Source organism: Naegleria fowleri (genome assembly GCF_008403515.1).
Source record: "Naegleria fowleri strain ATCC 30894 chromosome Unknown tig66, whole genome shotgun sequence".
Taxonomy (NCBI): Eukaryota; Heterolobosea; class Eutetramitea; order Acrasida; family Naegleriidae; genus Naegleria; species Naegleria fowleri.
This window is the reverse complement of record NW_025407998.1, coordinates 396,035-422,798: the sequence shown is the minus strand read 5'-3', so window position 1 is coordinate 422,798 and position 26,764 is coordinate 396,035. Positions and strand designations below refer to the sequence as shown.

The window sequence follows — 26,764 nt, the reverse complement described above, 5'->3', positions numbered from 1 at the left end:
CATCAACAAAGAAAAATGAGCTCCAGCTTTGAGATCAATAGTGGATTGCCCACTACAGCTCAACCCGTATCGACCTCGTATTCGTACAAGGTTGATATGTGGGACCGATTTGCAGAGCTAATTGATAAATTAATGATCAGTAAAGCAGATATAAAACAATTTCAGAGCTTTATAAAGGAAACCGCCAGTTTGTACGAGTCGATCGGGAAGAAATTATGTAAAACTAAACTCACGACCGAAAAGAATTCATTGTAAGTTTTTAATAAGAATTTGAGTATTCGATGATCGCCACATTGATATTTAATCATCATCATTATTTTCTGCTGTTTTCACAATTATTAAACAATTGTGATGAAAATATTATTTGGATCGGTATCTTTGTCGATTCATTCATCATCACTGATGATGATGGTGATTATAAATGAAATTGATCATGATGACTGAAACACTGATTGTTGTTCCATTCAAAACTTTTCTCCGAACACAACAACAAATAGCGAGACAATCGAGCCTTTTGATAGACTTGCAACAGGATTTCAAACTGTTGGAAATCAATATCTTGATGCTGCAAAAGAGCTTCAAGAAAACCTTCTCAAAGAGATTACTCTTCTTAGAAAGGACTTAAGTAAGGCTATCAAGATGGCAACCAAGGATGAAAAAAAGCTCCGAAGTGACTTTAATTCAGCCAAACATGACGCTCAACAAGCAAAACAAAAAGATTTGGAAGAAAAGAAGCATTTAGAGGATTTACAAATTGCGTTGTACAGTGACCCCAATTTACCAGCCAAGAAATTGGAAAAGTTAAATAAGGATATTAACAATTCCGAAAAAAAAAGCCAAAAAGGCTGAAGAAGACTATGAGCTAGCAATTAAGAAACTTCACGAAATGGATCAAAAATATTATGTTCAATTGGGACAGATCATGCAAAATTTAGAAGTACTCGACAGAAAGAGAGGAAAGGAATTGAAAGATTTGTTGCGAAGATTTGCTAAACTGAACTTTAACATTGGAAAGAGCACTTCAGCTCAATCTGACTACATGGAACAAAGCTTTGAAGCAATGAACGAAGAACGTGAAATTCAAACATTTATTTCATCCACAAGATCCGGTTTTCAACCACCCGCTCCAGACAACTTTGAACCATATATTATCAAAATTCCAGACGAGCTCAATAAGAAGAGATTTTCAACAATACCATCTGGTGGTGGCACAACTGTAAGTTCACCATCTGGTACAGGAAGTGCCGTCAAGATTTCATCTCCAGTTCCAGAGTCCTCAAAGACTACCACCATCACTTCCACTACAACCAACAACAATAGTAATGGAACTAGTACTACTACACAACCTCCTCCATTTGATTCTACATCAACCGGTGAAAAATCAATAGTGAAAGAAATTATCAAGCAAGAGACAGAAATTCCAACTAAAGTCATCAAAACCGTTACATGCGTGTATGGTTATGATGCTGCTGAGGAAGGTGAACTTACTATTAAGGAAGGAGATTATATTAATGTGCTCGCAATGAATGATGATGGTTGGTGGTTAGGTATTAACAATAGAGGTGAAACTGGTCTTTTCCCTTCAAACTTTGTTGAATCTACCCAAGGCTCAGTAGTTCCTGAAGATTTATTGAATATTACCGCAGGTTCAAAGGTTGTTGCTCAATATGATTACGATGCCCAGGATGAGCAGGAGATTAGCTTCAAGGCAGGTGAAATAATCACTGTCGTTGAAGTCAACTCAGATGGGTGGTTCGTTGGAAGAAACACTGACGATAAGGAAGGATTGATTCCCTCCAACTTCTTCAAATTGGCATAAAAAAGAGAATCTCAATAAAGATCAATACACTTTTTACATTTTGAGATTTGATAGATATCGAATTATTGCTGACCCTCTCCTCAACGCCAAATGTCCACTATTTGGTCTGCTTCTTTTTTTCTTTAGCCAACAATTCTTCCAGTTTCTTTTTGTGCTCAAGTAACTGGCTTTCTTTTTGAACTAGCCCAATAGCGCTCGAAGCAGCCCATCGTCGAATTGTTTTGTCCAAAGATCCTGAATAAACGCTCTTGTCACTTTCAGTAATAGAAATTGCAGTTACGCTATCTTTGTGACCACCGTACACATGAACCATTTCTTTCGTCTTTATGTCCCACAGCACCACAAATGAATCCTCTGAGCCTGAAATCAAATAATTAGGATCATACACTTTTGTGCAAAGAACACAGTCAGTGTGACCTCTAAAACAACCAACAAGTGTGGATGTTCTAATATCGTATTGTTGTATGACACCCGTGGATGTTCCAACAAAAATGTCATTTCCAATTACTGATATTGACCTTACAGGATGGGAATTAGGCCTAATTATTGAAAACACCTCCTCTTTCTCAATATCTACAATTTTGACAAACGAGTCTAAACTGGCACTAAAAAGCCTATTGTCACTATATTCTAAAGAAGAAATAGCTGAAGCGTGGCCAGTATAAACGGATGATATGTTCCCTTTTGCTAAATTCCACATCGTAACACTACCGTCCAATGCTCCTGTTGCTACCAACGTTGGACATCCCTCTTTGCTGCACACCTTCATGCATGTCATAGGTGCAGCAGTTTCAGTTGTTAGACGTTTTATCGTCTTACTTAGATTGAGGTCCCAACATCGAACATCTCCATCTCGTGAAGAGCTAAATAAAACATAGTCATTTCTTGATTTAAACACCTCTTTTCCTTCCTCTGTATTCTCCAAAGAAAAGTCTTCTACCGGACCCAATTCTAATTCCGAAACAACTTTTTCTCTGCTCACTAACTCTAGACCTGAAACTAGTGAAGCGTGACCCCTTAGTGTTTGTGTTCTCTTTCCGTTAGAGGTACTGAAACATCGAATTGGCCCATCGAATGATCCATAAAATAATTCTTCCGAGGTTGTTTGAAGTGAAATAATAGGTTCAAGTGGTCGTTTGGTATTAAGGAACACAAAAGAGCATTCATCAAAATTTGCTTTCTCCGTCTGCAGTGAATCATACAGCTCATTATAAAAATCTTGATACTTTTTTGGATCCTTGTAATACTCTTCCATCGGATCCTTTTGAATGGGTGATTTTGTTGAAGATCTCGGTGTTGGCCGAGAGGGACTCTTTGCACTCCGAACCGATGATGGCATGACAACTCAACTCATAGCTTGTTTCTCAACAATGGCAAAAACTCGACTGACCAATCTCTTTTCAATTTTTTTTTAATTGAGGACCGTAAATTCTTTCTTTGGCCATCACTTTTTCCATTCATGGATATTCTGGAACAACACAACAAGTCACAGCAATTTAGGACACATAAAATGCCAACCTGCAAAAACTGCAGGTGTCCAAGTAAAATATGCCTTGTTTTTGAGTCGGACAAAAAAATCCCAGCGATTGGCAATTTCTGCAAGTGCAGTCCTCTTAAATTGTTGTGTGAAAAGAAAACATGAAGAGATTATCACGCAATGCAACTTGTAATTTAGAAATGTATTTTCTTGCATGTTTCTCCAAGTTCAACATGAGGATCTCTTTCGCCTTGAGTATAGGTCGTTCGTTTTCGTTTGAGATCGGTCGATTCTGCCACATTGCTGGGAGAAATTGGGGAAGAAAAGATGGCTCTATTTGGAGGAGTCTTTTCAATACTGTTTGAAGAAACAAAACCATTCTGACCTAGATTCTGGTGATTCATCTTGATGGGAGTAGTCACACTTGAATCTTTCATGATGGAGGATGACGAACTTGAATCATCACTATTTGAACTGTAATTATCTTTGAGACATTCATTTTCTTTCCTTAATCGTTCGACCTCTTTTCTCAATTGAGTTAATTCATTTAGAGCTAGTTCTAATCGACTTCCTATCGAATTAAGAGATGGAAAAGGTAAATTCTTCTTTTTACAGTCTAACCAAGTAATGAGAGAAGCACAAGTATGCTTGCAATGATCTTCAACAGGACAAGAGCATTTACATTTCTTCAAATTCATGGTCTTTGAATCAAAAACAATACTCTGAGAATATGGTACTTCCAATGTTCCCCAACATTTGGATGTCAAAAACGTAAGTTCAACACCATCTTCAACTTCAATAGTATCTACATTCATTTCAAAAATTCGTTCCTCATTTGCATAGTTGTTTCCTCTTTGAAAAACTATTAATCCATATTGATCTTTGATTGCCACGAGCTCCTTATCTGGAATTATTGGTTTAAAGCTAGGAGGTGAATGACTTAGCTTCTTATAGACAGCTTCTCTAAAAGTAAGAGGGCGTTCTGGACTTTTAGTTGGAACAGAAAGTTTCACAGAATCCATTTGTGATCCTTCAGAATTTTCAATTTCATCCATAATCACTGGTGGTGGTAATAAGGAACGTTCTTGACTCATTTGGATTTCATCTTTGACTTTGGGAAAGGTTTGATTCGAAGATTGTGTTCTCGGTGATGATGGAGGTGGTTGAGGAGAGGATTGAGGTGCTACAATTTTGGATCTGAATTGTTCCATTGGTGACACATATGAATCTTTAGTGCATTCTTGAGCGGCGTTTAACTTTTCTTGTTCATCTGCTTCCCTAAGGGCCGCTTCAATTTGAGAATAATCTATATCAAGTTCATCATCATCCTCTGTGGTTGTTGGCACAGTGTTGTTATTGTTGTTGCTACTACTGATGGACTCAATCATGTGATTGTTAGTAGTGATGGATGATGTTGAAATATTGGGATCACTAGAGGTTGATGCATTTGGTTGTTGTTCTTCTTGTTGTTTAGGAGGAGAGACATTGTTTGTTGGATTCATCGAAGCAATCGACGAGTTTTGAACTGCAATATTTTCTTCTTTCACTGCTGTTACTTCAGTTTTTTCGAAATTGTGGAAGGTGCTTCCTTCATCCTCTCTTTGTAAACTCTCTAATTGTGACTCTGTAAGTTCTAAATCAATGACCTCTTGATCATTTTCAGTTTTTGGAGCTGCAGATTGTTGTGTCAATTGATTAATATCCTCATATTGATAAACGTTACGTTGTTCTTTTTGATATTGACTAAGACCCACAGGACTAGATAGGATCGGAGATGAAACCTGTGTTGGAACGCTTGCTGAAAAGGTCAATATTGGAGATTTAACGTCTGATGATGATCGAGATTTATATGTTACCTCTTCTTGTTTTTCTCTTTCACATTCCTCAAACAATTCATCAATTTCTGTTTTTACTTTGATCGCCGAAGAATCATCGAGAATTTCTGATGATGAAATTTGTGACAAGGGTTGAGATAAATCTTCGTGATGATGGTTACGATGATCATCATCGTACATGGGGTCATCATCCGAGTCAAATCGTGGTGAATCTACACGGGCAACGTATTCATCCAGCTGTTGTTCATCATCTCTCATGATCGAATCATTTTCATCATCATCGAAGGTAAGTTTCGGAGATGGAGCAGCAGTCGGGCTGTGTTGTTTGTTGTTGTCCAATGAGAAGTCGTCAAAATTGTTGTTTTCCTCTTCGAAATCGAGAGAAAAGCTGACACTCTTGTTGGTTTGTCGGTAATTGTTGCGAGGTGTTGATGATGGAATGGGCATTTCTTTTTTGTGTGTTTTTCTTGTGTGTTTGTTCCTTCTAGTTCATTTTTTCTTCTTTTTTCTGGAAGAGAATTTTCTGGTAGTGGGTGGAAAAAAATATGTGGCAACCAATCATTTAGCGGTTGTTCTGATTGGTGCTTCTCCACCGAATCACCACTGATTGTTCTTTGAGCATATCGTGGAACACACCAATTAATCATTCAATATAAAACCTGAGCTACGTTATTGTCCAAAGTAGTACTCGATCACCGATAGAGAGCATGTAAAGAAACGTTTCAAAAAAATGTTCTCTGCAATCACCAAATCATCATCAGCCACCAGACTCCTCAGAACATCGTGCTTGAATTTTGTTCAAAGAAGAGGATACGCCACCGTTAAATACACAAAGGACCACGAATACGTGAGATTTGAAAACGGAAAGAATGTTGTTGTTGGTATTTCAGATGAGGCTCAAAAGAAACTTGGAGAAATTGTTCATGTTGAATTGTCTGTAAAGGTTTGTACATCATAAATATTAACATTATTGATATTATTGATCATTCATCATCCATTGCTGCTTTAATTTTATATATTTTAATATTTTGATTGGACTGTGTAATCCGATGATGATACTATGATTACAAAACGTTTCAAATTGGTAAATCATTTATTTTCAAATCATCACTGTGATTGTTATTTCATAATACATAGCCTGGTGATGTTATCAAGGCCAGCAGTGTGATTGGAGAAGTTGAAAGCGTTAAATCAGTGAGCGAAGTTTATTCTCCTGTTTCAGGCAAAGTTGTGGAAGTCAATAGTGTTGTCTCTGAAAATCCAGGAATTGTCAACGAAAGTGCTGAACAAGATGGATGGATGATTAAGATGGAATTTGAAAAGGAAGCAGAGGGTTTGATGGACAAGACCGAATATCAAAAGTATTGCGAAGAGCAAGAATAATCCTTGAAATGCTGTTCTTGTTCAAACTAGATACAAATGTTGTCCTTCTGTTCCGAATATGGGTTCATTAAATTCAACCAACACTCCCTTTAAACTTCCCAACTCTTGTGTGTCATTGAAGAGCTATGTCTGAGGAACACGACAAAAAATGCATGAAGTGTTGCGAGTTCATACACCCCTTGGTCGGAAATTGGATGATTTGCTGGAATGCAATAACAATGAAGATGATAGCTCGGAAGGGGTAAAAAATTGTACAAAGACGACTATGATTAATAATTTTAAAATTTCAACAACCGATGAGACAAATCATGCTTCGTCATCGTCGCCAATTACTACCACTCAAAATTTTGCACCTTTGTCTCAGGTCAATAATCATACTCTCGTTCATGATGATCATAAATCATTTACATCTATCTCAAAAGATTTTTTCTCTCTTTGTATTCATATTTCTAGTTATATCTGGACAATGGTTTTATTTCTGTTATTTGACTATGATCGATACTACAAAAATCAAGCAGTTGAGGCTTACTTGGATCACTACGCATTTATACTTGGAAAACAAAAGGCTGAAATCATTGAAGACAGTTTGGAATGTATTGAAGATGAGCCAAGTGTAGCAATCGAGCAACCGAATTCTTCTCTCATAATAATACTATTTACTGTGCTAGTAATTTTTGATATAGAGTTTTTTCATCCTTTATTCTCTGCTCTGTGTTTGATCATACTATTTTTATTGGTTGTGAAATTTAGAGAATTTGAGGTAAGTAAACTTAGATATGAGCGAAAAATTTGAATCAACTGACAAATATCAAAATAATACAGAATACCATGTATCTATTAAAGGATCAAAATCATGCAACCCCAAACAATTTGAAGCGAGCTGTTCGATCCATGCAAGTTTATTCAAAGAAATGCACAGATGTTTTAAAAACAATCAAAGAGGTTGAACTCACATCGAGAGGATATTTCATGTAGGTTATTTGATACAACATGAAATTTTATATAAAGGTTTTATGATCGTAGTGACAATCTCCACAATGCACCCATTTCAAGAATTGAGCTTAATACTCCAGACAACATGTTGAGATGCAAAGAAATGAGAAAAAACCTCGTAGAATCTTTGACCTCAAGTATCAAGTTAAAAAACAGTATTTTGTACATTATTCAAACAATTCAAGATAAGGAGATTCCTCAACTCGAAGAAATATCTATGTTTATTAATAGTATTTCAAGTAATAGCATTTCAATAATTTCTGAATTAATATCCATCAATAGCGACATTGATGATTTTTTAATTAACGTTCTTATAACGACGTGCAAGAATAAGAACCTAAGTGTGAAATCAAAAGAAAAACGTAAGTGTTTCATTTTATACTTGAACTATGTGCTTATTGAGTTAACATGCCTCCATTTCAACAATTTTTGACAGTCATGTATGAATTATCAGAGAAGGGCAAAATTGGTCATTCTCTCTCAATTAAAATTGTTGAAAAAATTGAAAAACTTGCCAAAGCTACAGAGAAATCAGAATATGATCAATTCATTCAATTCAAAAAAGAAATCGAGAGTTCAATGGATAGCATTAGATCTTATCTCTATTTAATAACTGAGCAAAATCAAACAGAAGAACAATTCCAACAAACTGAAAATTCACTTTTTGTCTCTATGAACAATTTGAAATATAAGATTGGAGATTTTTGCAAACAAGTAAGCTCACATAAATTTCCCAAGCCATCACAAACCTCTGATGACAGTAAAGAAATTGATATATTGTTTGAGGACTTTTCCACCATTCCCATCCAAGAAGCTTCCAAAGAATATGATAGAAAATTTTATCATGAAGAGGTTTTGCCGTCAAGTAATGCAAGCTCAGGAACTGCCTCGCCGAGTGATCCAAATGTTATGAAGGTTTATGAGTTTGAGAATGAGACACCAAAAGAAAATGCTTCCCAAAACTCTTTGAGCCATCATGAACCTAGACTAAGAATGCCACCAATTGGTAGTAGTACGAACCGTTTAAGGCTTCGCTCTGATCCTTCAATAATGAGTGTGAAATTACTGGACAATAACAACTCGAAGGACCATGACGAGAATGATCTTAATGCCAGTTCTCTCAGTGCGTCAACGCCCAACAAGACGGAAGTTTCACCATTTAAAATGGAACTCAAGCAAGTTGTTATGAAACGAAAACAAGAATTACAATATGTCAAAACAAAGATGTCACCACCACCAACAGAATGAAAGATTTTTCTGCAGCAATAAAAATGCAACCTCTTTCGCCAGCACTCGTCTGTTGCATGCTTTCGATTCACTTGATGGAATGCATGGTGATGTTCCTTCTTTCCATTATATGTCCACCATTGGTCATGTATTACTTGGCGAGAAAATGCTGGCTCAATAATTGCCATACTTTCTCCATGTTTGACTCCGAATACCTGATTGATGGAAGAGGCTCCATGAGAATGGATCCTCGTGATTGCTACTTTTTCAAAAAGGGGACTCAGAAAGCTCTAAAATTATAAAGGCGGCATTCCTCTTGTCGTCACGCCCTTTGTGATTTTCAAATCTTCACAAAGGGCGTGAAAGTCTTAAAAGGTTACCTCCAAAGCTTCCTGATGAGATTATGAACCAATTACAAGATCCTGAGAAGGGAGCTAACTGCAACGAAACTCCACCAAATGATTGATTTTGAGCCCATTTTCAAGAAGGGTTAAATTCTTGAGAGAATTGTCAAAGAGAGAGAATTCTGCGCATTTCAATAAAATTCACACAAGTCTCTTTTTCAACTTTAAAAGCATATTTCATTTCAAGCATTTTGTGGTATCAGTTTTCACAAGAGAATGAAAGGAGAGAAACAATGAAGAAATTTTAAATTTATTGAGGTAAATCGAATCCTGAAGATCTTCAATGATGGAATTCAAAGTGTCGTCAATCTGCATTTGCCAACGACGAAATTGACCTACAACACTTTAATTTCTGACTATTAGGAAGACGACTCTTTTATTATTATTTGAAAAAATGAAAAGTTTGGGAATAAGAGCAATTCTTCTCGGGTTGACGATCGGATGTAGTATTGGAATACCAGCAGGCCGACAATTTCACTTGTACTTTGATGCTGATGCCATTGAAGCGAAACGAAAACAGGCTGAAGAAAATCAACAGGCTTTTTCTGAAACCGAAGAAACAAAAGAAGAGACGATTGCAACCATAACGAATAATAGCAATCTTCCTGTGGAGGTAAATGAAGCTCCACAATCAAATAATAACGTTTCTTCGGGTACGCCTGTTTCCGTCATCAATAATCATCAACAATCTGCTGATGTTCACAACAAAATAATAGAATCGGAACAAAAAGATGAAGAAAAAACAACTCGACCTTTCGAAGGTGGCGTTTTCAATTTGAGAAGATTTTTCTAGTCATCACATATTGCATCTAAACAGATCCATGTAGCATTATAAAAGTATATCATAATTAAACAGACAAATCATAACGCTTCTAGTGCACGAATAATGGCCTTAGTTTTTTATTTTTGAACAAAAAAAATGTCATCAAAGCCAGGCATGGGTAGAACTATTTACGTTTCAAACCTTCCCGAGCAATTCAATGAAGAATTATTAAAGACGTTTTTTGACGAGTGCGGAACGATTACAAATTGCAAGATGGCTGGGTAAGTAACACATATTGTAGTTGGATCGTGATGGACTTATGATGATGGTTCTTTCTGTTGTATTGAATAACCGACAATTTGTTAACTTCGGATCTGGCAGAGACGCAACAAATCGTTATGCCTTTGTTGAATTCGCAACACCCGATGAAGCCAAAATTGCTCTCGAGTTGAGCGGAACGGATTTATTGGGAAAAACATTGAGAATATCACTGAGTCGTAATCCAATTTCTTCACCTCCAAACAAGCCTTCATCCGAACAAGTCGTCGCAAATGCATCAGCTAGTCAATCAGAACAACCACAAGAGACCTCACCACCTCTATACAAATATCTTTCCGAATCCGATCTAAAGAAAAAAGCAGAGGAAGAAGAAAAAGTTAAAAGGACTATTTATGTTACATGTATTGACACCCAAATAACAGAGACTCAGGTTTGTGAGTTCTTTTCATACTGTGGAAGAATTGTAAATTATAGAGTTTGTGGAGACACTCAGCACCCAACAAGATTTGGCTTTTTTGAATTTGAACAAAAGGAAAGCGCTCAAGCAGCGATTTCCCTCTCTGGTCAATTCTTAGGACGATATGCATTGCGAATTCTTGGCTCAAGAACGCCAATTCAACCAACTCCAGGAGCTGTTGGAAATGGTGCCACTTATTCTTTTACTCCGGTGCATCATGATCAAATCAATAGAACAGTTTATGTAGGAAATGTTGATGTTGGATTAACTGAAGATGATCTTAAAGAATTTTTCGATGCTAATTGTGGACCCGTAACAAAAGTCGTTTTAGCAGGAGATGCTGTGCACAGTGCTCGTTTTGCATTTGTAGAGTTTTTACATTTCGAATCTAGAAATAAGGCTTTAGAATGCTCCGGCACATTATTAGGAAATAGAAATATTCGAATCAATCCATCTAGGACACCTATTTTAGGTGGAGGAAAGGCCTATGCTTCTACTGCTCCTTCAATTAATCCTGCAACTGGTACAGGTCAATATGCTGTAAATCATTTAGCGCAAAGCTCTAAATTCCCTCCGATTGCACCTGTGACAGATCCATACTATAACCAACCTCATTTTTCGAGCAAGAAAACATCCTTGATTTCATCAAAGAAAAAGACTGGTGACTCCACAACACCACTGGGAACACATCATAAACCTTACACAGATATTGCAGATAGTGAAAAGAAACGAAGAAAGAACGATTGGTCCTCAAGTGATGAAGATTCTGACAGCGAATCTCGAGAAGACCGTAGACAAAAGAAGATCCAAAAACCTACTACCGCCACAACTTCCAACGCTCAACCAGAACACAATAACAATCACAACCACGACATAGTTGCAAGTGTCTCTTCAAATTCTGCAGAACCTTTCTATAATCCATCAGCCTCAGACGAAAACCATCACGAAAATGGAGAAGAGAGTGATCATTAACATTAGTCACAATGCTTTTGATAAGAGAGAACAACCAAAGGATTCTTACGAGAGGGTTTCGCTCAATAAAAAATGTTCCATTTGGCCACCTGTGGTCACACCACCAGAAACATCATGGCTTCAAATTTCTTTGTTTCTTCAGCAATGAAAGGAGGATCAACCAAACTCGTGTCAGCAACAATCCACAAATGTTTTGTAAAATCATCATCAATAGGTCCAAGTGTTGATGATCCATTCCATGGAATGTACAACAGTGCTATTGTCAGAAACTTTCATCAAACTCTCAACCTTTCAGGATTAATTTCTCGGGATCATGTTCGGGCGTTTGAAGAAATATTTGCTCAAGACAAATCCACTCATAAAAAGGGTGGAGAAGTATTGTACAGTCCTGATTCTATTGATTTAGCGTTCAACGCTGATTGGACTGGCCAATATAGAGGATCATCGGAATTAGTATTGCGACCAAGAACCACTCAACAAGTTTCTAAAATTGTTCAATATTGTAATGAAAATAATATTGCAATTGTTCCTCAAGGAGGAAACACTGGACTTGTCGGAGCTGGTAAGTAATCGTAATATCAAAAATACTATTGTGGATGAACATAGTGCTTGCGATTTGAAATTATTTTTCCTTTTTTGATAACAACTATTTTGGCTTCATTTGTTTAACAATGTACATTATATTCAAAATATGAATTGTTTTAAAATGCAAAATATTATATGTGATCCTTGTGTGAATGAGACAAATTCAGGTGTTCCTGTTGACCCCACAATTGAACCAAGACCTCAAGTAATTATAAGTACTAATTTAATGAATGAAATAATATCATTCAATGAACGAAGCGGAACTCTAGTTTGTCAATCAGGATGTATTTTGGAACAACTTAATCTCTTTCTGAATGAAAAGGGATATCAAATGCCCTTAGATTTAGCAGCAAAAGGAAGTTGTCAAATTGGTGGAAATATAGCAACAGGAGCTGGAGGCATTAGATTTATCAGATTTGGATCTTTACATTCAAATTTACTTGGATTAGAATGTGTTTTGCCTGACGGATCTATTATGGATAACATTAAAGAAATAAGAAAGGATAACACTGGCTACCATTTGTCACATTTACTTGTTGGAAGTGAAGGTACTTTAGGAATTATCACAAAGGTGAGCCTCCAAGTGGCCATTAAACCAAAATCCGTCAATGTTGCACTTATTGCAGTAGATTCTTTTGAAAAGATTCAACAATTAATTTATATGGCCAAAAAAGAATTGGGTGAAATTCTTTCAGCAGTTGAGTTTGTCGATAAGGATAGCATGAAATTAGTCATGAAACATCACAAAGATACATTGGGTGCTCCACCAGTGGAAGGAGAATACCCATTCTACATGGTGATTGAAACTCAAGGTAGTTCACGAGAGCATGATGAAGAAAAATTGAACATGTTTTTTGCAAAAGCGTTGGAAGAAGGCGTGGCCTCTGATGGAAGTTTGGCTTTTGATGAGAAGCAATATTATTATTTGTGGAAGTTTAGAGAATTGGTTTCAGAGTCTCTTAAAAAGGATGGTTACGTTTACAAGTATGACATTTCAATTCCTCTCTCAAAAATGTATGATATTGTATTGGATATGAAGGAGAGAATGAAAATATTCCCTCAAGCTAAGGTGTTTAGCTTTGGACATTTAGGTGACGAAAATTTACATCTCAATATCACTTCACCAACATTTGACCAAAAAATTAAGGACACCATTGAGCCCTACGTGTATGAATGGACAAGCAAACACAGGGGAAGCGTTTCTGCTGAGCATGGAATTGGTATGCTTAAAAAGAAGTATTTACATTATTCTCAATGTGACGTGTCAATCAATTTGATGAAATCCTTGAAGAAAACCTTAGATCCAAAAAACATTATGAATCCTCACAAGATCTTGTAGTGAGAATAAACTTCATGCTTTACCTTTGTGCTTCTAATTCTGATAAACGTTTTTTGAGGAAATCGATTTTTTGCCTTAGAGTTTGGCAGATGTAGTCGGAGGTGAATAACTCATGATCGTCGTCATTAATATCAACGGCAAGACGAGTTGGTGTTTCTTCTGAAAAATCTTGAGAAGTGACCATTTCTTCTATCATTCGTTGACAGCATCCAACACTGATATCGTTATCATTCACTGATGATACTGATGACACCGATTGAAGTGACTGACCTAAAAAACTCTCCATATTTGCTGAGGTTTTGTTTGATATATTAATGTCCATCGTGTTTTCCTTTTTTAGTGTCTGTTCTCTCGCCTTCTCGGAAGTACTCTCCTCGCTCCGTGGATTATTCGTCGGTTCTGAAATTCTTGTTGGGTTTACAGAAGTTTCTGAAATGCTGATTTTTGAGGTACTAAGTTTTGTTGGGCTTTTGCAAATAAAATTTCTATCTTCTTTGTCGAGAATGTCTTTCGAATCTTGAACATTAATTGATTTTCCTTTTTGCTTGATGAGATCATCTGCTTTTTCTTCCAATGTAAGCTCTCCTTTAAGATGGTTTATTCCCAAAACCGAGTCTGAAAGTCCTAAGGATTTCAATCGCGATCTTATGTTTTCTTCAAATAATCCGTCATAGTCATCCTCACTGTCAGTGGTATTTTTACTTATAACACTTGAATTCTGAGGGCTTGGGTTACTTTTCTTGCTTTCTAAGTTGTTTAAAAGATGAAATGAACCATTTTCCAAAGCCTCTTCAGTCATATTATTCAGCTCAGTAATATCAACATCAAGAGCATCAATGTAGGAAAATTTCTCCTTGAGAGAAAACAGTTGTGGTGAAAGATCGTAGTCTTCAGACGGTTTATGTCTTCTGGCCATTCTGATATCGTTGTCCACTTCGTCAATCTCATTTTTGATGCTTTCTTTTAGGTTTCTAATGTTTCTAATGGATGGATGAATTTGTTCATTAGAATCAGTCACAAGTTTCGTTTTCCAATGTTGATCAATCTTGGGATTTTCAATTTTCACTTCCACGGACTCATGTTTGTCCAGCCGTTTTCTTTCACTCCTTTTAGTGGGAGGAGCTGTTCTAAATCTCTTGATGTATTCAGCCATTTTGGAAGGTTTTTCAGGCTTGTTTGATTCAACGTTTTGACCCTTGTGAAGTTTTTGTCGAACCGTGGAGAGGATATGAAGTGAGTTGTTTGAGTTGGTGACACTTTCATCATCATGGTCAAGTTCTCCCTCATCAATGCAATCCTGCTCCACTTCTTGATGTGACAATTGTTCCTCCTCTAAAGTATCAGGATATGGTTTCTTTTTCAATTTAAGAGGAATTGTGTCATCTGAAACAGTTATATCCTTGGATGAAACAGAACCTTTTGAAGAATTGACCGAGTTCTTAACATCTGAGGAGAGTTTTTTAAAGTTATTACTACCTTTGATCTTGTTTGATTCCGAACTTTGATCAATGTTTTTTTTCTTATTTGTATGATTTAGAAATTGTTGTTGATCGTTTACCGACATGACCTCCATATCATCCTCGTCTTCCTCTTCCTCATTGTATTTTGATTTCTTTTCTTGTACTACCACATGATGTAAATGCAAGTGTTGTTGTTGTTGAATCGATGAGGACCCACCACGACGACTTGATGATTTTTGAGAAAAACTCGGGCTTTGAGAGGTGATCGGGAAGGAATTATCCATTGTTGTTGCATCCTGTTGTTTCTTTTTCATTTTTTTTTGTGTTGTCTTGCTTTTGGCGGGTTCGCACTTTTGCGTTGCCAAAAATTGATCGAATATTCAAAAAAATGTCAAAACGTGAAAGCTTGAACACGTTCGTATCATCAAAAGAAGTAACCAAATCGTAAGTGATTATGGATACATGATGATGATGATGATTGGGATTATGATGTGGTGGACAATAATCAAATTTTTTTATGATCATCCTCTTCTTCATCATCTCAACCGACCACACGCACACAGCATGACTCAACATCAAGCGACCAAACCCACAGCACATCATTTGAGTAAACATCATGATTTACTACAAAAATTGAGTCTGGAATCAAAGAAATTATTTAAAGAAGAGTTAAAGAAATATAAAGAGCAACAGTCGGAGGAAAGAGAAAAATTGACCTTGTTGAGATCTCCGGTCCGAACATTATGGTACTGTCTGATGGAGTTGAAATTGAAAATTTCGCAACTTTGTGCTCATCTTGTACAAAAGAGACTCTTTTTGACTGTATTTATTCTTGGTCTAATTATGTCACTGGCTAGTTTAATTTTTACATGGAAATTTATATGTAACGAGCACCATCATTTGACAGAGAACAGAGAGACGATTTCAAATATTGACAGTTTTTGCAATAATTTAAGAATATCATTCATTGAACCGTATAACGTAGAGTCAATTATTTCATATTCGATTATTGCATTAGAATGGCTTGTGTTAGGAGTGTTGAGTTCTATTGGACTTGGATCTGGACTTCATACATTTTTACTGTATTTAGGTATGTTGATGAAGTGTAATTTTGACACTCAACAATTATAACTCATTCCGAGCAGGACCATTTATTGCAAAGGTGACTATTGCATGTACAGAATGCAACTCTTGTAATTTTGCAAAGTATGGTGCTAACAGTTTTACATGTCCTTCAACTACCTCACCTGGTTCCAGCATGACATTTTGGGAGATTGTTTCTAATGTGGAATATGAAGCTCTTTTCTGGGGATTAGGAACAGCCATTGGAGAAATTCCACCATTTCTTATCGCTAGAGCCGCCAGAAAGTCAGGTTCTTCACTAGAAAGTCTTGAAGATGAAAATTATGACTCAGACGAAGAAGAATTATCAGAGAAAGAGACTCCAACTGGAATTTCTAAAATTTGGAATGAATGGATGGATTGGTTCAAATCAAAAGTTGAGACAGTGGTTGAGAGCAATTACACATTTTTCTTTATCTTGGCAATGGCATCAATTCCTAACCCTCTTTTTGACTTGGCAGGTCTCACTTGTGGTTTCTATCTCGTGCCTTTCTGGATTTTCTTTTTGGCCACTGTTATTGGAAAATCTATTATCAAGGCAAATTTACAAACACTACTCATAGTTGCAATATTCAGAAAGGAGCAACTAGAAAAAATTGTTAATTTTATTGAGGATTTAAAACTTCCAGTCATTCAAGGAAAAGTTAAAACATTTTTCGAAAATGAAAGAGCCAAGTTCCATCCAGATGCAATCAAACAAACCGCAACTGAAGCCTCCAAGAGTATTCTTGCCACTATTTGGGATTTTGTATTAATTTTAATGATTAGTTGGTTCTTTGTCTCCATCATTAACTCAACAGCACAAGGATGTCTTATGGAACAACAAAAAACAGCCCTCGAACAATTTAAAGAACAGCGTCTCAACGAGCTCATTCAAGCTGAAAAGAATTAGCATTGAGGTCATTTCATGTAGTTATAGTTTCATGAGATAATGATAGGTTTTAATAGTATGCATAGTATGTACTATAACAACAGCTTGTCAGAGCATTCCGTTTTTCTCTTTCCATGTAAAGCCATGCTTCCTTTTACTTTGAACTTTCTCTTTTTATTTGCACGAACGAGAAACCAGGAGTTTTTTTTGACGTCAAATTTCTTCCCTCTTCACAGTGTGATGTCTCTCCTCAGCATGTTTACATCACACCAACAAAATGCCTCTCAGTGTCACCAACACATTGCGTCGAGAGTCTCCTTTTGCTTCGAGGTCATTCACCTCCTATTTCAAATACTATCATCTCGTGTCCGTGGTGGTAGTAGTAGTGGTGAACATGTTTTCTTCTGTGGTGATTCACGCAAGTTTTCCTGCAAGTAATGTCATGATCACAGGTGGAGGTTCTTCATTATCGGAGGAAGTACAGTAAGTATAGAGGAGTTGGACGAAAAGGTCAACGCATGCATGAATGGATGTTGATGGTTGTTCACATATGAATGGTGTTCTCTGTTGTACGCAATGACATGAATGATACATAATTCTGTGAACGAACAAACGAACGACAACTTTTGAATGTGAACGAACAAACGAACAAATTTGTGAACGTTAATAACAACACACTCGAAATCCAACTTCCCTTTCGTGAATGTTCGAATTGAACACACAACGTTGGTGTGATGATTGTCTCGACCGCGCAACGTTATTGTGAAATTTTGTTCCCATCACACACACTTGTCGCGCGATGATGGCTGTGATGAATTTGAAATCAAATTGTTGTGAATTCTTTTCACATGGTTCACAACAACAACAACTTCAGCAAAGCACTTGGTCAACAATTTTCCATCTCTCATTTCCAAAACAACATTGAACTCATCTATCAACCTGTAGGAAGTACTTTGGGATTGTCAAATCTTCTCTCCATTTCAACGACCACTCCCTATGATTATGCAGCAAGTGAATCCATTCCTTCCAATGAACAATTCTCACAAAATCCAGGAACTCAAGTATTGCCTTTTGTAGGCACCAACATTTTAGTGATTTATAATTTACCAGAGTTGAGTTCGAATGATCCACAGTTGATTTTGGATCGAACACTATTGGTCAATATATTTGCTGGGAAAATTACGTAAGTCTTTGAAATTATTTGAACTATAATTATTTGTTATGATTATTATTATATTCTTTCACTGTTGAATGTGATGGGAAATAATATTATTATGGAAATTACAAAAGTAATTGGAATGATCCTTCCATTGCTGCTCTGAATCCATCCATTGCTAGTCGATTACCCAATACACCCATTCAACGTGTGGTGAGAAGTGACAGCTCAGGAACGACACACATTTTCACAAGTGCTCTGACAGCCTTTGCAGCAGATTCTAAAGGTGAAACAACATGGTATTTGGGAGATACAAGTAAGTTGAGTAACAACAATGGATTTTACAAATTTTAATTTTACACATTGCCTTATTCATGTCTCTCATCTTCAACCAAATGTGTGAACTATTTTCCTTGCGATGATTGTTATGTGAAGGTCTTCCCTCTGAATGGCCTAATGAATCCCCTTCAAGCATTTCAAAACAAAAAGGTTCAGTGGGAGTCTCCAATTATGTGATATTGACACCCTATACCATTGCGTATCAAACACCAGACACTTTATACGAACACACCTATGCCAAGATCATCAATGCAGCAGGAAATGCAGTTTCGCCCACCACTAAATCTTGTCAAAATGCCATGGACGATTTCAAAGATGCATTCGATAGCAAATTTACAGCAAATATTGTCAATGCCAAAGGAGCAGAGAGTTATCCAATTTCTGGTTATTCTTACATTGTGTATAAAAGCTCCTCCATGCCAGAGTAAGTATATCAGTCAGGTGATGAAGATAATTATAGAAACGAACAAATGCAAAATCATGATTTAGTTGCAATGTTGGAAAAGTATTGTATCGATACTTTGTGTATTTGTATTCATCAGCTTCTGAGGAGACCATTACAGAAGCCAAGTTCGTACCCCTTTCGTCCAGCATTAGAAATCGCATAGTGAATGATTACTTGTCCAAGTGGGTGTGTGCCTCAACGGAAAGTGTGGTGACCATAGATTTTGACCTAAGTGCTCCCATTGCTCTGGCTGTGGTGGGTGGAATCGTCGCCTTGACATGTCTTGGCATTGTTCTTGGAGTTTCCATTTATGCTCGCATCAGAAAGAGAGCAATGATTGGAGACCTTTTGGTCGATGAAGAAGAAGAACCTAAAGGAAATGTAGCAAACAAAAATTAGTATTGAAAGATCTATTCTATTGCATGTAATTGTTGATGGCTTTCAAACCATAAATTAATCCCACCTGTTTTCTTGCTTCCATAGCAAGTAAGCATATGTGAATCTTTTCCTTTGTTCGTAATTTTACACCCATATCAATAAATTGTTCTTTTGTACATCTCTCTGGATAGCATACTATTGTTTTGATGTATTTTTTAAGGTCAATATTCAACAGCTTGTTAACTTTTTCATAGTTAAAATCGTCGTGAGAGACGCCATAAAGTCTATGCACATAGCACCATATGGCTGCTCGAAATGCTGAAGTATCTATATCCTTAATGTCGTCACATCTGTTATCTGTCATATTATAGATGAATTCAAATTCTGCATCCAGTAAATCAGCTGCTCCATGGTAGAATCTACTAATTATCGAATAAGCATTTTCTTCCCAGTTAAAGTCATAGATTGATGCAGTTTCGTACATCTTACTTTTAACATCAAAATCTTTGTAGGTAAAGTCATACTTGTTGTATTTGTACTTTTTCGTCTTGATTAAATGTTGTCTGTTTGTTGCACTTTTCTTGACTGTGGAAGCAGAGTTAACTAAAGGCACATGAATCGATGATTCCGGAATTAGTCCTTCCGTACTTAGTGACTTTGATCTTTCATTGTTTTGAGATTGATAATGTTGAGCTTCCCAGAAAGTCATTGAGGCAAAGTGTGGCCTCGAAAAGCAATCAAAGTTATTCAAATTGTTGTATAGATGAGTTGGTACAATAGGTTTCGACGTCGAGTCTACAAACTCAGATTCTGTGCTTTCAAAGGCCTTATTTCTTTGATTTTTGTCAACTGGTGTGTCATCATCAGTATCATGTTTGGTTAAAGTCTCAACCAATTTTTGAGTTTCATTCTTCTGTCTCTTCCTCACTTCTTCATTATCCATAATTGAGTGCTGGATGTCTGATACAGGAGTAGTGTCGTCATCAGGTAGTATACCTGTTCCAAAAATTAATCCTGGTAGTGAAAAGAAATGACACATTATTGTGATAGCATGAACTAGCTCTGCAATGGTCCATCCAGAATCATCAACACCCTTATTACTCACTAGCTCAGATATGTGTTCCTCCGTGACCATCCAAGGCATATGACAAAGTATCGAATTCAACTTGACAAGCTTTTTTAACTTTGATGGAATAAATTCAATACCTTGTAGCCACTTGCTGTCCCCTCCGTAAAGTAAAAATTCCGCCTCCAGTCTTCGCACTAAATATTTACAATTGTGTCTTGAAGCAGCAAATATTGCAATATAACACCTCCAATCGAGAGGGAGTGGACCATTTGATTTCATCACGAAATTATAGGTTTTGTAATAAATTTCTGCAAAAGAAGGATGTGCAAATAATACTTGGGATACATGTGGTACCAGCCCGTTTTCAATAAAAATGTTTTTGAAATGTTCCTTTGTGTTTTGAATAAAGTGATGAGTATCAGAAGAGCTTGCTAATTTGAAAATAGGTTTGAAAATGGTGGGAGAAAAGAAATGTGACACTGCTCGAAGAAATCCATTGTGCTTATCTGCCTTCTGAATACATTTGATTCCATAGTCTCTTTCTAAATCGTCTATTAATTTTATGAATGCAGAAGAAACGTCTTCAAATGGACATTCATAGGCAAATCTAGATATGAGGCCTGAATAACGTTCAAAAAACTTTGATGGGTAGAGTTCCTCATTATTGTTAGTACTATTACTACTCGTAGAGGCATCATTGTTATAATTCAATTCTTTCCACAGTTTAGCATGCTTAATGACCAATTGAACGATATTGTTAATTCCTATGCGCCGTTTCTCTGCTGCATTGATTCAATTTATATTCGGTATGAAACAGCAAATCCAAAATATATCAACTCACATACCTGTTGGTTGAACCATTTGGCGAAAGAGATGACTTTCCGAGAGTAAAACTCCTTCATCATATTCTTCGGAATAAAGTACGTATTGTTGTTCGAGGCTATGATGATGATGGTGATGAGCGGTAGAATCATCCAGGATAGAGTTTGCCGTTGATGGTTGATTTTCGTGATGCGAATCCATGGAAGGAACAACAAATGGATGTGTGTTATTGTTAGTATTATTATTACCATTATTATCTACAATTGATTGTAAATCTCCAACAGCAAAGAATTCTTCATCTTCGTGATCGGAATAGTGGTGATTATTCGTTAACCATTGAGGCTCGTCCTCATCGTGATGTTGCTTTTGATTGAAAATCTTCATAACTGTTTCATGTTGCTCCAAAGTTGATTCATAAAGAGTAGGCGAAGTCATTGGTATGACCGATGAAGATAACCACTCTGGAGTACCACTCATTGTTAAAGTAGATGAATGATGTGGAGAAATATCAACAGCAAGTGAAGATAGCGAGAACGGAGAGGGATAAGCCTTCGTACTGGACGAAGAACCATTGGAATTGTGAGATGTTCCTAACATGTTTGCCGATTTCGATTTGTACATTATTCTATGATACAAATGTGTTGTTGCTACGTTGATGATGAAGTTTTCTAACAACAACAACAAATATAAAACCTCACAAAGGGATGTCCTTTTTGTGAGCAAAAGCCGTTCTAATATTAATTTGTGGTGTGATTATTATTACGAATGTACTACTACTAAAAGGAATGAGTAATAACAACGTTTTTGATGATGTTTGTTTAGCAAATAACCCGAGTGTGTGTGATGATGGGCTTTGCGAACGTATGGACTTGTTGGGTGATTTTTTTGAAATTGCACACACTCTTTGGGTGCTTTGGAAATGAAGCAAGGAAACTCAACACCAAATTTCTAATCTCAATTACAAGCAAATGTGGTGACCAACAGCGACAGGTAAATTAAGATCCCTGTGGCATTTGAAAGGGGACCTGAAAAAACTTATTTAAAGCTTAAATTTGTATATTGACTGGAAAAGGAAATTTATCATCCATTCTGAATATCGTGGATTGAACAAAAATTATCAATTTCTCAAGTGAGTTTACTTTTGGCGCCCAATAGATTATTACGCCTTGAAAAGTTATTGCTCTTCATCCTCGTCTTGAACAACCAGCTCTTCATCGTCTTCCTCATCAGCACCTTGAAGTATTCTGATTTCATCCTTATCTTCTCCAATATGTTTCTCATTGGAAGGGAGGAAGAAAATTGCCAACGCAAAGGGCCATAAATTTAGAAGTGCCAAGGTTGCCAAAAACAAGAAAGATGTGAGCTTACCAAATGAGTACGAAATTACAGATGCAGCTATGGCAACAACTAAAACAAACAAGGTCACTCCATATACAATCTTAAACTTGGCAGAGTATTTTGTTGGAAGATCTTTCATCATTCCGATTCCTCGAACAATATAGTAAAGAAGAAGTAAAATATATACTCCCAACAAAGTGACAATGGAAGCAGCAATATAGTTGTGATAAGCAAGCTCTTCAAATGCATAAGCAATGTCATACTTTTTGGTAATGCTCACTAAAATGAAAGATACTACAGTTAGAATCCAAAGTGTGATGACAAGTATGCCCTTTGGAAAGTAGAATGAAAATACGCCACGGTTTTCCTCTTTTGTATAAATTGAGTGTGTAAACACCAAAAAGCTAAACAATAAAATAGCAATATATGTCACCTTAAAGAGAATATTCAATAAATTAAAGAGCCAGAGGTCAGACAAATATTGAAGTACGTAGATAGGATCTAGAGATGTTTAATGTGGTTTGGAAAGGTTCCTTAATATTAATTAAATAAAAACTTACTGTTATAAAGAATTAAGAAAAACAGAACAAAGGCGATCCACTTTTGCTCCGTGTGCCATAATGAGAATGGTTGCTAATATGGTTTCAAAAATTTTGTAGAAGAGTCAGAGACAGATAATCGATCAACTTACCTTGTATCTAGTAAAGATCAAGAATAGAGCTAAAATAGCCACGTTAAAGAACAAAAAGATATATCGGAAAGCTGTTGATCCAAGCAAGGAAAGCATTATCTATGATTGGTTTTGTTTTAAAAACTTACCAATTTCTAACTTGACAAAAGTGTCATTCATACTGGCGTAGCTAAAGAATAGTTTAGGCTGAAACAAATTCATATCAGCTTGCTTTCCTTGATTGATTATCTTAATTGTTGCTTTGTACTTTTTAAAAGAAATTTTTGTTAATTGAAATAGCGTCAGTGGTTGACATGTTAGAGAATCTTGAGGGCATGTCAATTCTCTCGTGTGAGTTTTATCAAGTGGTGCAACCTCTTCCCATTTCACATCATCATTTGATCCCTCTACTCCTATTTTCATCTCCATCATATCTTGAAATCCGAATGACTGAAGGCTAGAATTTTTGAAAAACACTACAGTAAAAAGAATTTCATCATTGAAAACGGAAAGATCATCAAAGGTTCCCGAAATCTCTTGGCCTTGAAGTGTGTCCTTCCATATTTCGGGGGGAAATTCTAATATTTCTTCTCGTCCTTGACTGTCCGTTGCTTTAACAATTTCTATCGAATCTGGGCCAAAAATTCCTCCGATCGCTATGGCAAAAAAGATCAACCCCATCACAATGAATAAGAACACAATGGTCCATACAGGCGACACTTCAAAGCAAAGCCTTTTCTTCTCGGGTTGAAGTTGATGCATTTTTTTTTAAAAGGTTGCCGTTGTTGTAAGAGAACACTGAGTGTTGTCATGGTTCTCAAAAGAACGAATCAACGAGCCTTGGTATGGATCGAATACATTTAATACAAACCTGGAGCTGCTTGATTCGAAATTATCATGAAATGAATTGGAAGGTGAAAGCAAATGCCATTCATATCCAACTCGTCAGTCACCTCACCCTTCTCTTTTTGATATTTTCCGACACGAGTGATCTATGAGACAACGCGTTCAATCTCTTCTCATGACGAACCTGTGAACACTCATGTAGACAAAAACAAATCAAAAAATGGATTCTTCATCCTTTGATGAACGTGAGCTCGAGACTCGACACATTCGAAGTGATCGTTTGGAGAGAGGTCTTGCAGGCGGTGGTGTCTCATCTTCCAACAACAGCACGACAACGAGTGGACTCTCTGCCAGCCTAAAACAAACACCCACATGGATCATTTATATGCTCGTCGGAATGGCAGTATTGGTGATGCTCTCATTGACGTACGTGGGTTTATTGAAATATATATATTGTGAGAAAAGGTATCTTTTTCAAATGATTCAAATATATTATTGAAATACAACAAAATGTGAAATGTTCAATAATACTGCTCCTCATATTATGATAACAACATTTCAGTTTGAATATTGTGTTGTATGTGATTGGATTGAAACAACACACGGAAGAAATAGTCGTTCCAAAGAATGTCATTTGTAGGTGTCGTTCAATTTCTAATTTTGTAAAATATGTTCACATTGTGATGAAATATTTATGACATATTCATATCATAATACATTTACTCTTTTCAATAATTTAATTTAATAATAACACACAGTCATGATAGGAGATGGCTTTGGACCAGCTGCACAAACATTTGCCCGATTCATGATGAAAAATTCTGTCACACAAAACAAATCACTGGCATTAGACCCATTTCTTGTGGGAAGCTCAAGAACTTTTTCATCGGATAGCGATGTCACAGATAGTGCTGCAGGAGCTACTGCTTTTTCATGTGCATTGAAGAGTTATAATGGAGCTATTGGTGTTGATCCATCAAAGAAGCCATGTGGAACCTTGTTGGAAGCAGCCTTAAAGAAGGGAATGAGAACAGGTAAGATTTTTTAAAAAGAACTATCCAATGATTGACATGAATATGACACATTCAATCTATTGATCGATAGGTTTGGTGGCCACTAATCCTGTCACGGATGCTACCCCAGCCGCTTTTTCTGGTAGGTTTTAAGTGAATGATGGTGAGAAACATTCATCATCTTCAATGTTATTTATTTATATATTTGTATAAATATTGATCTATTAATTTCAAAAGCTCACGTTTCACATAGATCCATGCAAGATAAAATTGCCTATCAACAAATTCGCATGATGTCTGATCTCTTTGGTAAAATGCGTGACAGAAAATATGGTATTGATATCATTATGGGAGGTGGAAGATCCTATTTTATTCCAAAAGAATCTAATGGAAGTTTACGAAAGGATTCTATTGATCTAGTTCAGGTATGAATTTATTTTTCAAGTATTATTATTTTCAAATCATTTGTTAATAATAATATGATCATCATCATTCTAACTTTTGTCAACAAAATGTTCATATTTTCCTGTTCTTGACTTGATCCTATTGTTGAAATAATATTTCATGACAAACAGATGGCTAAAGATCAAGGTTATCAATACGTTACCAATGTGGATGAGTTGTTGAAAGCTGATAAACTTCCTCTCTTGGGATTGTTTGCTCCAACAACCATGAAATACACCATTGATCGATTGGAAACGAATGAACCTGAACCTACTCTTCCTCAAATGACAACAAAAGCTTTAGAACTTATTAGTAAGAATAATGAGAATGGATTCTTTTTAATGGTGGAAGGTTCTAGAATTGATCATTGGTAAGTATCAATGACAAGTTGAACTCATGATTCATTTATGTGTATTTCATAATTAATTAATATTATTTATTAATTATTACTAATAATTCATTATTATTTAATTTATTATTTTTTTATCATTTCAATTGATTGTAATTTATTATTTTACCACATTGTAAACACATTTTCCAATGTCAATTTAAAAAACCAAAATATCATCATGTATTATTGCAGTGCTCACTCCAATGATATTGCTTGCCAATGGCAAGAAGTGATTGCCTACAATGAAGCATTTAAAATTGTTCAAGAATTTGCTGCCAATAATCCAGATACTCTTGTCATCTCAACAGCAGATCATGAAACAGGTGGTATTACTCTCAATAGAGATGTGGATGGTAATTCTGAATATGCCTTTTATACTGAACAAATTCGTCCAATCAAACACAGCACCGAATACATTGCGAACCTTATTACTGATCCAACAAATTTCACACAAGTTTCACTGATATTATCACAAAATGGAATTCCAAGTCTAAGTTCTAGTGAACATGCATTAATGCAAAGTATTCAACCTCCTCTCATGTTTGGAATTGATGAAGTGATTAATAGAAGAGCAAGAATTGGATTCTCAACACGAGGTCACACAGCTGTGGATGTTAATGTTTATAGTTTTGGACCTGGATCACAAAATTATTATGGAAATCGAGACAATACAGATGTGGGTAAAATTGTTGCAAATTTACTTGGCTTTAATTTGACAGATATTACCACCATGGTCAATATTTATATGAATGCCAATCCATAAAAAAGTTTTGAGGAGGAAACATCGATGAACGTTAATAAACAAGTTCTGACCCTCTCTCTACTCATGACAAGGAATCATGTACATGCATTGGATGCGCTGTCAAT

At 36.2% G+C, this 26,764-nt stretch overlaps 14 protein-coding genes across 14 annotated transcripts; 9 read left to right on the top strand and 5 right to left on the bottom strand.

Annotated features, from left to right (window-relative positions):
• Positions 1-15: 15 nt before the first annotated feature.
• On the top strand, positions 16-1,819 carry FDP41_009000 (uncharacterized protein; the record flags this gene model as incomplete). Its single annotated transcript, XM_044712914.1, has 3 exons — positions 16-251; positions 498-766; positions 837-1,819. The coding sequence occupies 3 exons, from the start codon at positions 16-18 to the stop codon at positions 1,817-1,819; spliced, it is 1,488 nt and encodes a 495-aa protein (XP_044557465.1).
• Positions 1,820-1,916: 97 nt separating this feature from the next.
• FDP41_008999 (uncharacterized protein) lies at positions 1,917-3,158 on the bottom strand (the record flags this gene model as incomplete). Its single annotated transcript, XM_044712910.1, has 1 exon — positions 1,917-3,158. One exon carries the CDS (start codon positions 3,156-3,158, stop codon positions 1,917-1,919), a length of 1,242 nt encoding a protein of 413 aa, XP_044557464.1.
• Positions 3,159-3,490: 332 nt separating this feature from the next.
• FDP41_008998 (uncharacterized protein) lies at positions 3,491-5,578 on the bottom strand (the record flags this gene model as incomplete). The annotated part of the gene is made up of 1 exon (XM_044712909.1): positions 3,491-5,578. The coding sequence occupies one exon, from the start codon at positions 5,576-5,578 to the stop codon at positions 3,491-3,493; it is 2,088 nt and encodes a 695-aa protein (XP_044557463.1).
• Positions 5,579-5,861: 283 nt separating this feature from the next.
• Positions 5,862-6,514, top strand: FDP41_008997 (uncharacterized protein; the record flags this gene model as incomplete). Its single annotated transcript, XM_044712908.1, has 2 exons — positions 5,862-6,074; positions 6,269-6,514. The coding sequence occupies 2 exons, from the start codon at positions 5,862-5,864 to the stop codon at positions 6,512-6,514; spliced, it is 459 nt and encodes a 152-aa protein (XP_044557462.1).
• Positions 6,515-6,662: 148 nt separating this feature from the next.
• Positions 6,663-8,755, top strand: FDP41_008996 (uncharacterized protein; the record flags this gene model as incomplete). Its single annotated transcript, XM_044712907.1, has 4 exons — positions 6,663-7,274; positions 7,337-7,485; positions 7,538-7,869; positions 7,944-8,755. The coding sequence occupies 4 exons, from the start codon at positions 6,663-6,665 to the stop codon at positions 8,753-8,755; spliced, it is 1,905 nt and encodes a 634-aa protein (XP_044557461.1).
• A 777-nt stretch (positions 8,756-9,532) lies between these two features.
• On the top strand, positions 9,533-9,931 carry FDP41_008995 (uncharacterized protein; the record flags this gene model as incomplete). The annotated part of the gene is made up of 1 exon (XM_044712906.1): positions 9,533-9,931. The coding sequence occupies one exon, from the start codon at positions 9,533-9,535 to the stop codon at positions 9,929-9,931; it is 399 nt and encodes a 132-aa protein (XP_044557460.1).
• A 126-nt stretch (positions 9,932-10,057) lies between these two features.
• FDP41_008994 (uncharacterized protein) lies at positions 10,058-11,609 on the top strand (the record flags this gene model as incomplete). The annotated part of the gene is made up of 2 exons (XM_044712905.1): positions 10,058-10,182; positions 10,283-11,609. 2 exons carry the CDS (start codon positions 10,058-10,060, stop codon positions 11,607-11,609), a joined length of 1,452 nt encoding a protein of 483 aa, XP_044557459.1.
• Positions 11,610-11,681: 72 nt separating this feature from the next.
• On the top strand, positions 11,682-13,533 carry FDP41_008993 (uncharacterized protein; the record flags this gene model as incomplete). The annotated part of the gene is made up of 2 exons (XM_044712904.1): positions 11,682-12,171; positions 12,362-13,533. 2 exons carry the CDS (start codon positions 11,682-11,684, stop codon positions 13,531-13,533), a joined length of 1,662 nt encoding a protein of 553 aa, XP_044557458.1.
• Positions 13,534-13,552: 19 nt separating this feature from the next.
• On the bottom strand, positions 13,553-15,307 carry FDP41_008992 (uncharacterized protein; the record flags this gene model as incomplete). The annotated part of the gene is made up of 1 exon (XM_044712903.1): positions 13,553-15,307. The coding sequence occupies one exon, from the start codon at positions 15,305-15,307 to the stop codon at positions 13,553-13,555; it is 1,755 nt and encodes a 584-aa protein (XP_044557457.1).
• A 74-nt stretch (positions 15,308-15,381) lies between these two features.
• FDP41_008991 (uncharacterized protein) lies at positions 15,382-17,007 on the top strand (the record flags this gene model as incomplete). The annotated part of the gene is made up of 3 exons (XM_044712902.1): positions 15,382-15,437; positions 15,557-16,083; positions 16,139-17,007. 3 exons carry the CDS (start codon positions 15,382-15,384, stop codon positions 17,005-17,007), a joined length of 1,452 nt encoding a protein of 483 aa, XP_044557456.1.
• Positions 17,008-17,263: 256 nt separating this feature from the next.
• On the top strand, positions 17,264-19,325 carry FDP41_008990 (uncharacterized protein; the record flags this gene model as incomplete). Its single annotated transcript, XM_044712901.1, has 5 exons — positions 17,264-17,469; positions 17,861-18,169; positions 18,277-18,458; positions 18,578-18,905; positions 18,971-19,325. The coding sequence occupies 5 exons, from the start codon at positions 17,264-17,266 to the stop codon at positions 19,323-19,325; spliced, it is 1,380 nt and encodes a 459-aa protein (XP_044557455.1).
• Positions 19,326-19,341: 16 nt separating this feature from the next.
• Positions 19,342-21,816, bottom strand: FDP41_008989 (uncharacterized protein; the record flags this gene model as incomplete). Its single annotated transcript, XM_044712899.1, has 2 exons — positions 19,342-21,155; positions 21,219-21,816. The coding sequence occupies 2 exons, from the start codon at positions 21,814-21,816 to the stop codon at positions 19,342-19,344; spliced, it is 2,412 nt and encodes an 803-aa protein (XP_044557454.1).
• Positions 21,817-22,369: 553 nt separating this feature from the next.
• FDP41_008988 (uncharacterized protein) lies at positions 22,370-23,965 on the bottom strand (the record flags this gene model as incomplete). The annotated part of the gene is made up of 4 exons (XM_044712898.1): positions 22,370-23,034; positions 23,094-23,166; positions 23,225-23,295; positions 23,353-23,965. The coding sequence occupies 4 exons, from the start codon at positions 23,963-23,965 to the stop codon at positions 22,370-22,372; spliced, it is 1,422 nt and encodes a 473-aa protein (XP_044557453.1).
• A 304-nt stretch (positions 23,966-24,269) lies between these two features.
• Positions 24,270-26,660, top strand: FDP41_008987 (uncharacterized protein; the record flags this gene model as incomplete). Its single annotated transcript, XM_044712897.1, has 7 exons — positions 24,270-24,475; positions 24,612-24,685; positions 24,808-25,083; positions 25,154-25,204; positions 25,300-25,487; positions 25,638-25,876; positions 26,090-26,660. 7 exons carry the CDS (start codon positions 24,270-24,272, stop codon positions 26,658-26,660), a joined length of 1,605 nt encoding a protein of 534 aa, XP_044557452.1.
• Positions 26,661-26,764: the final 104 nt, after the last annotated feature.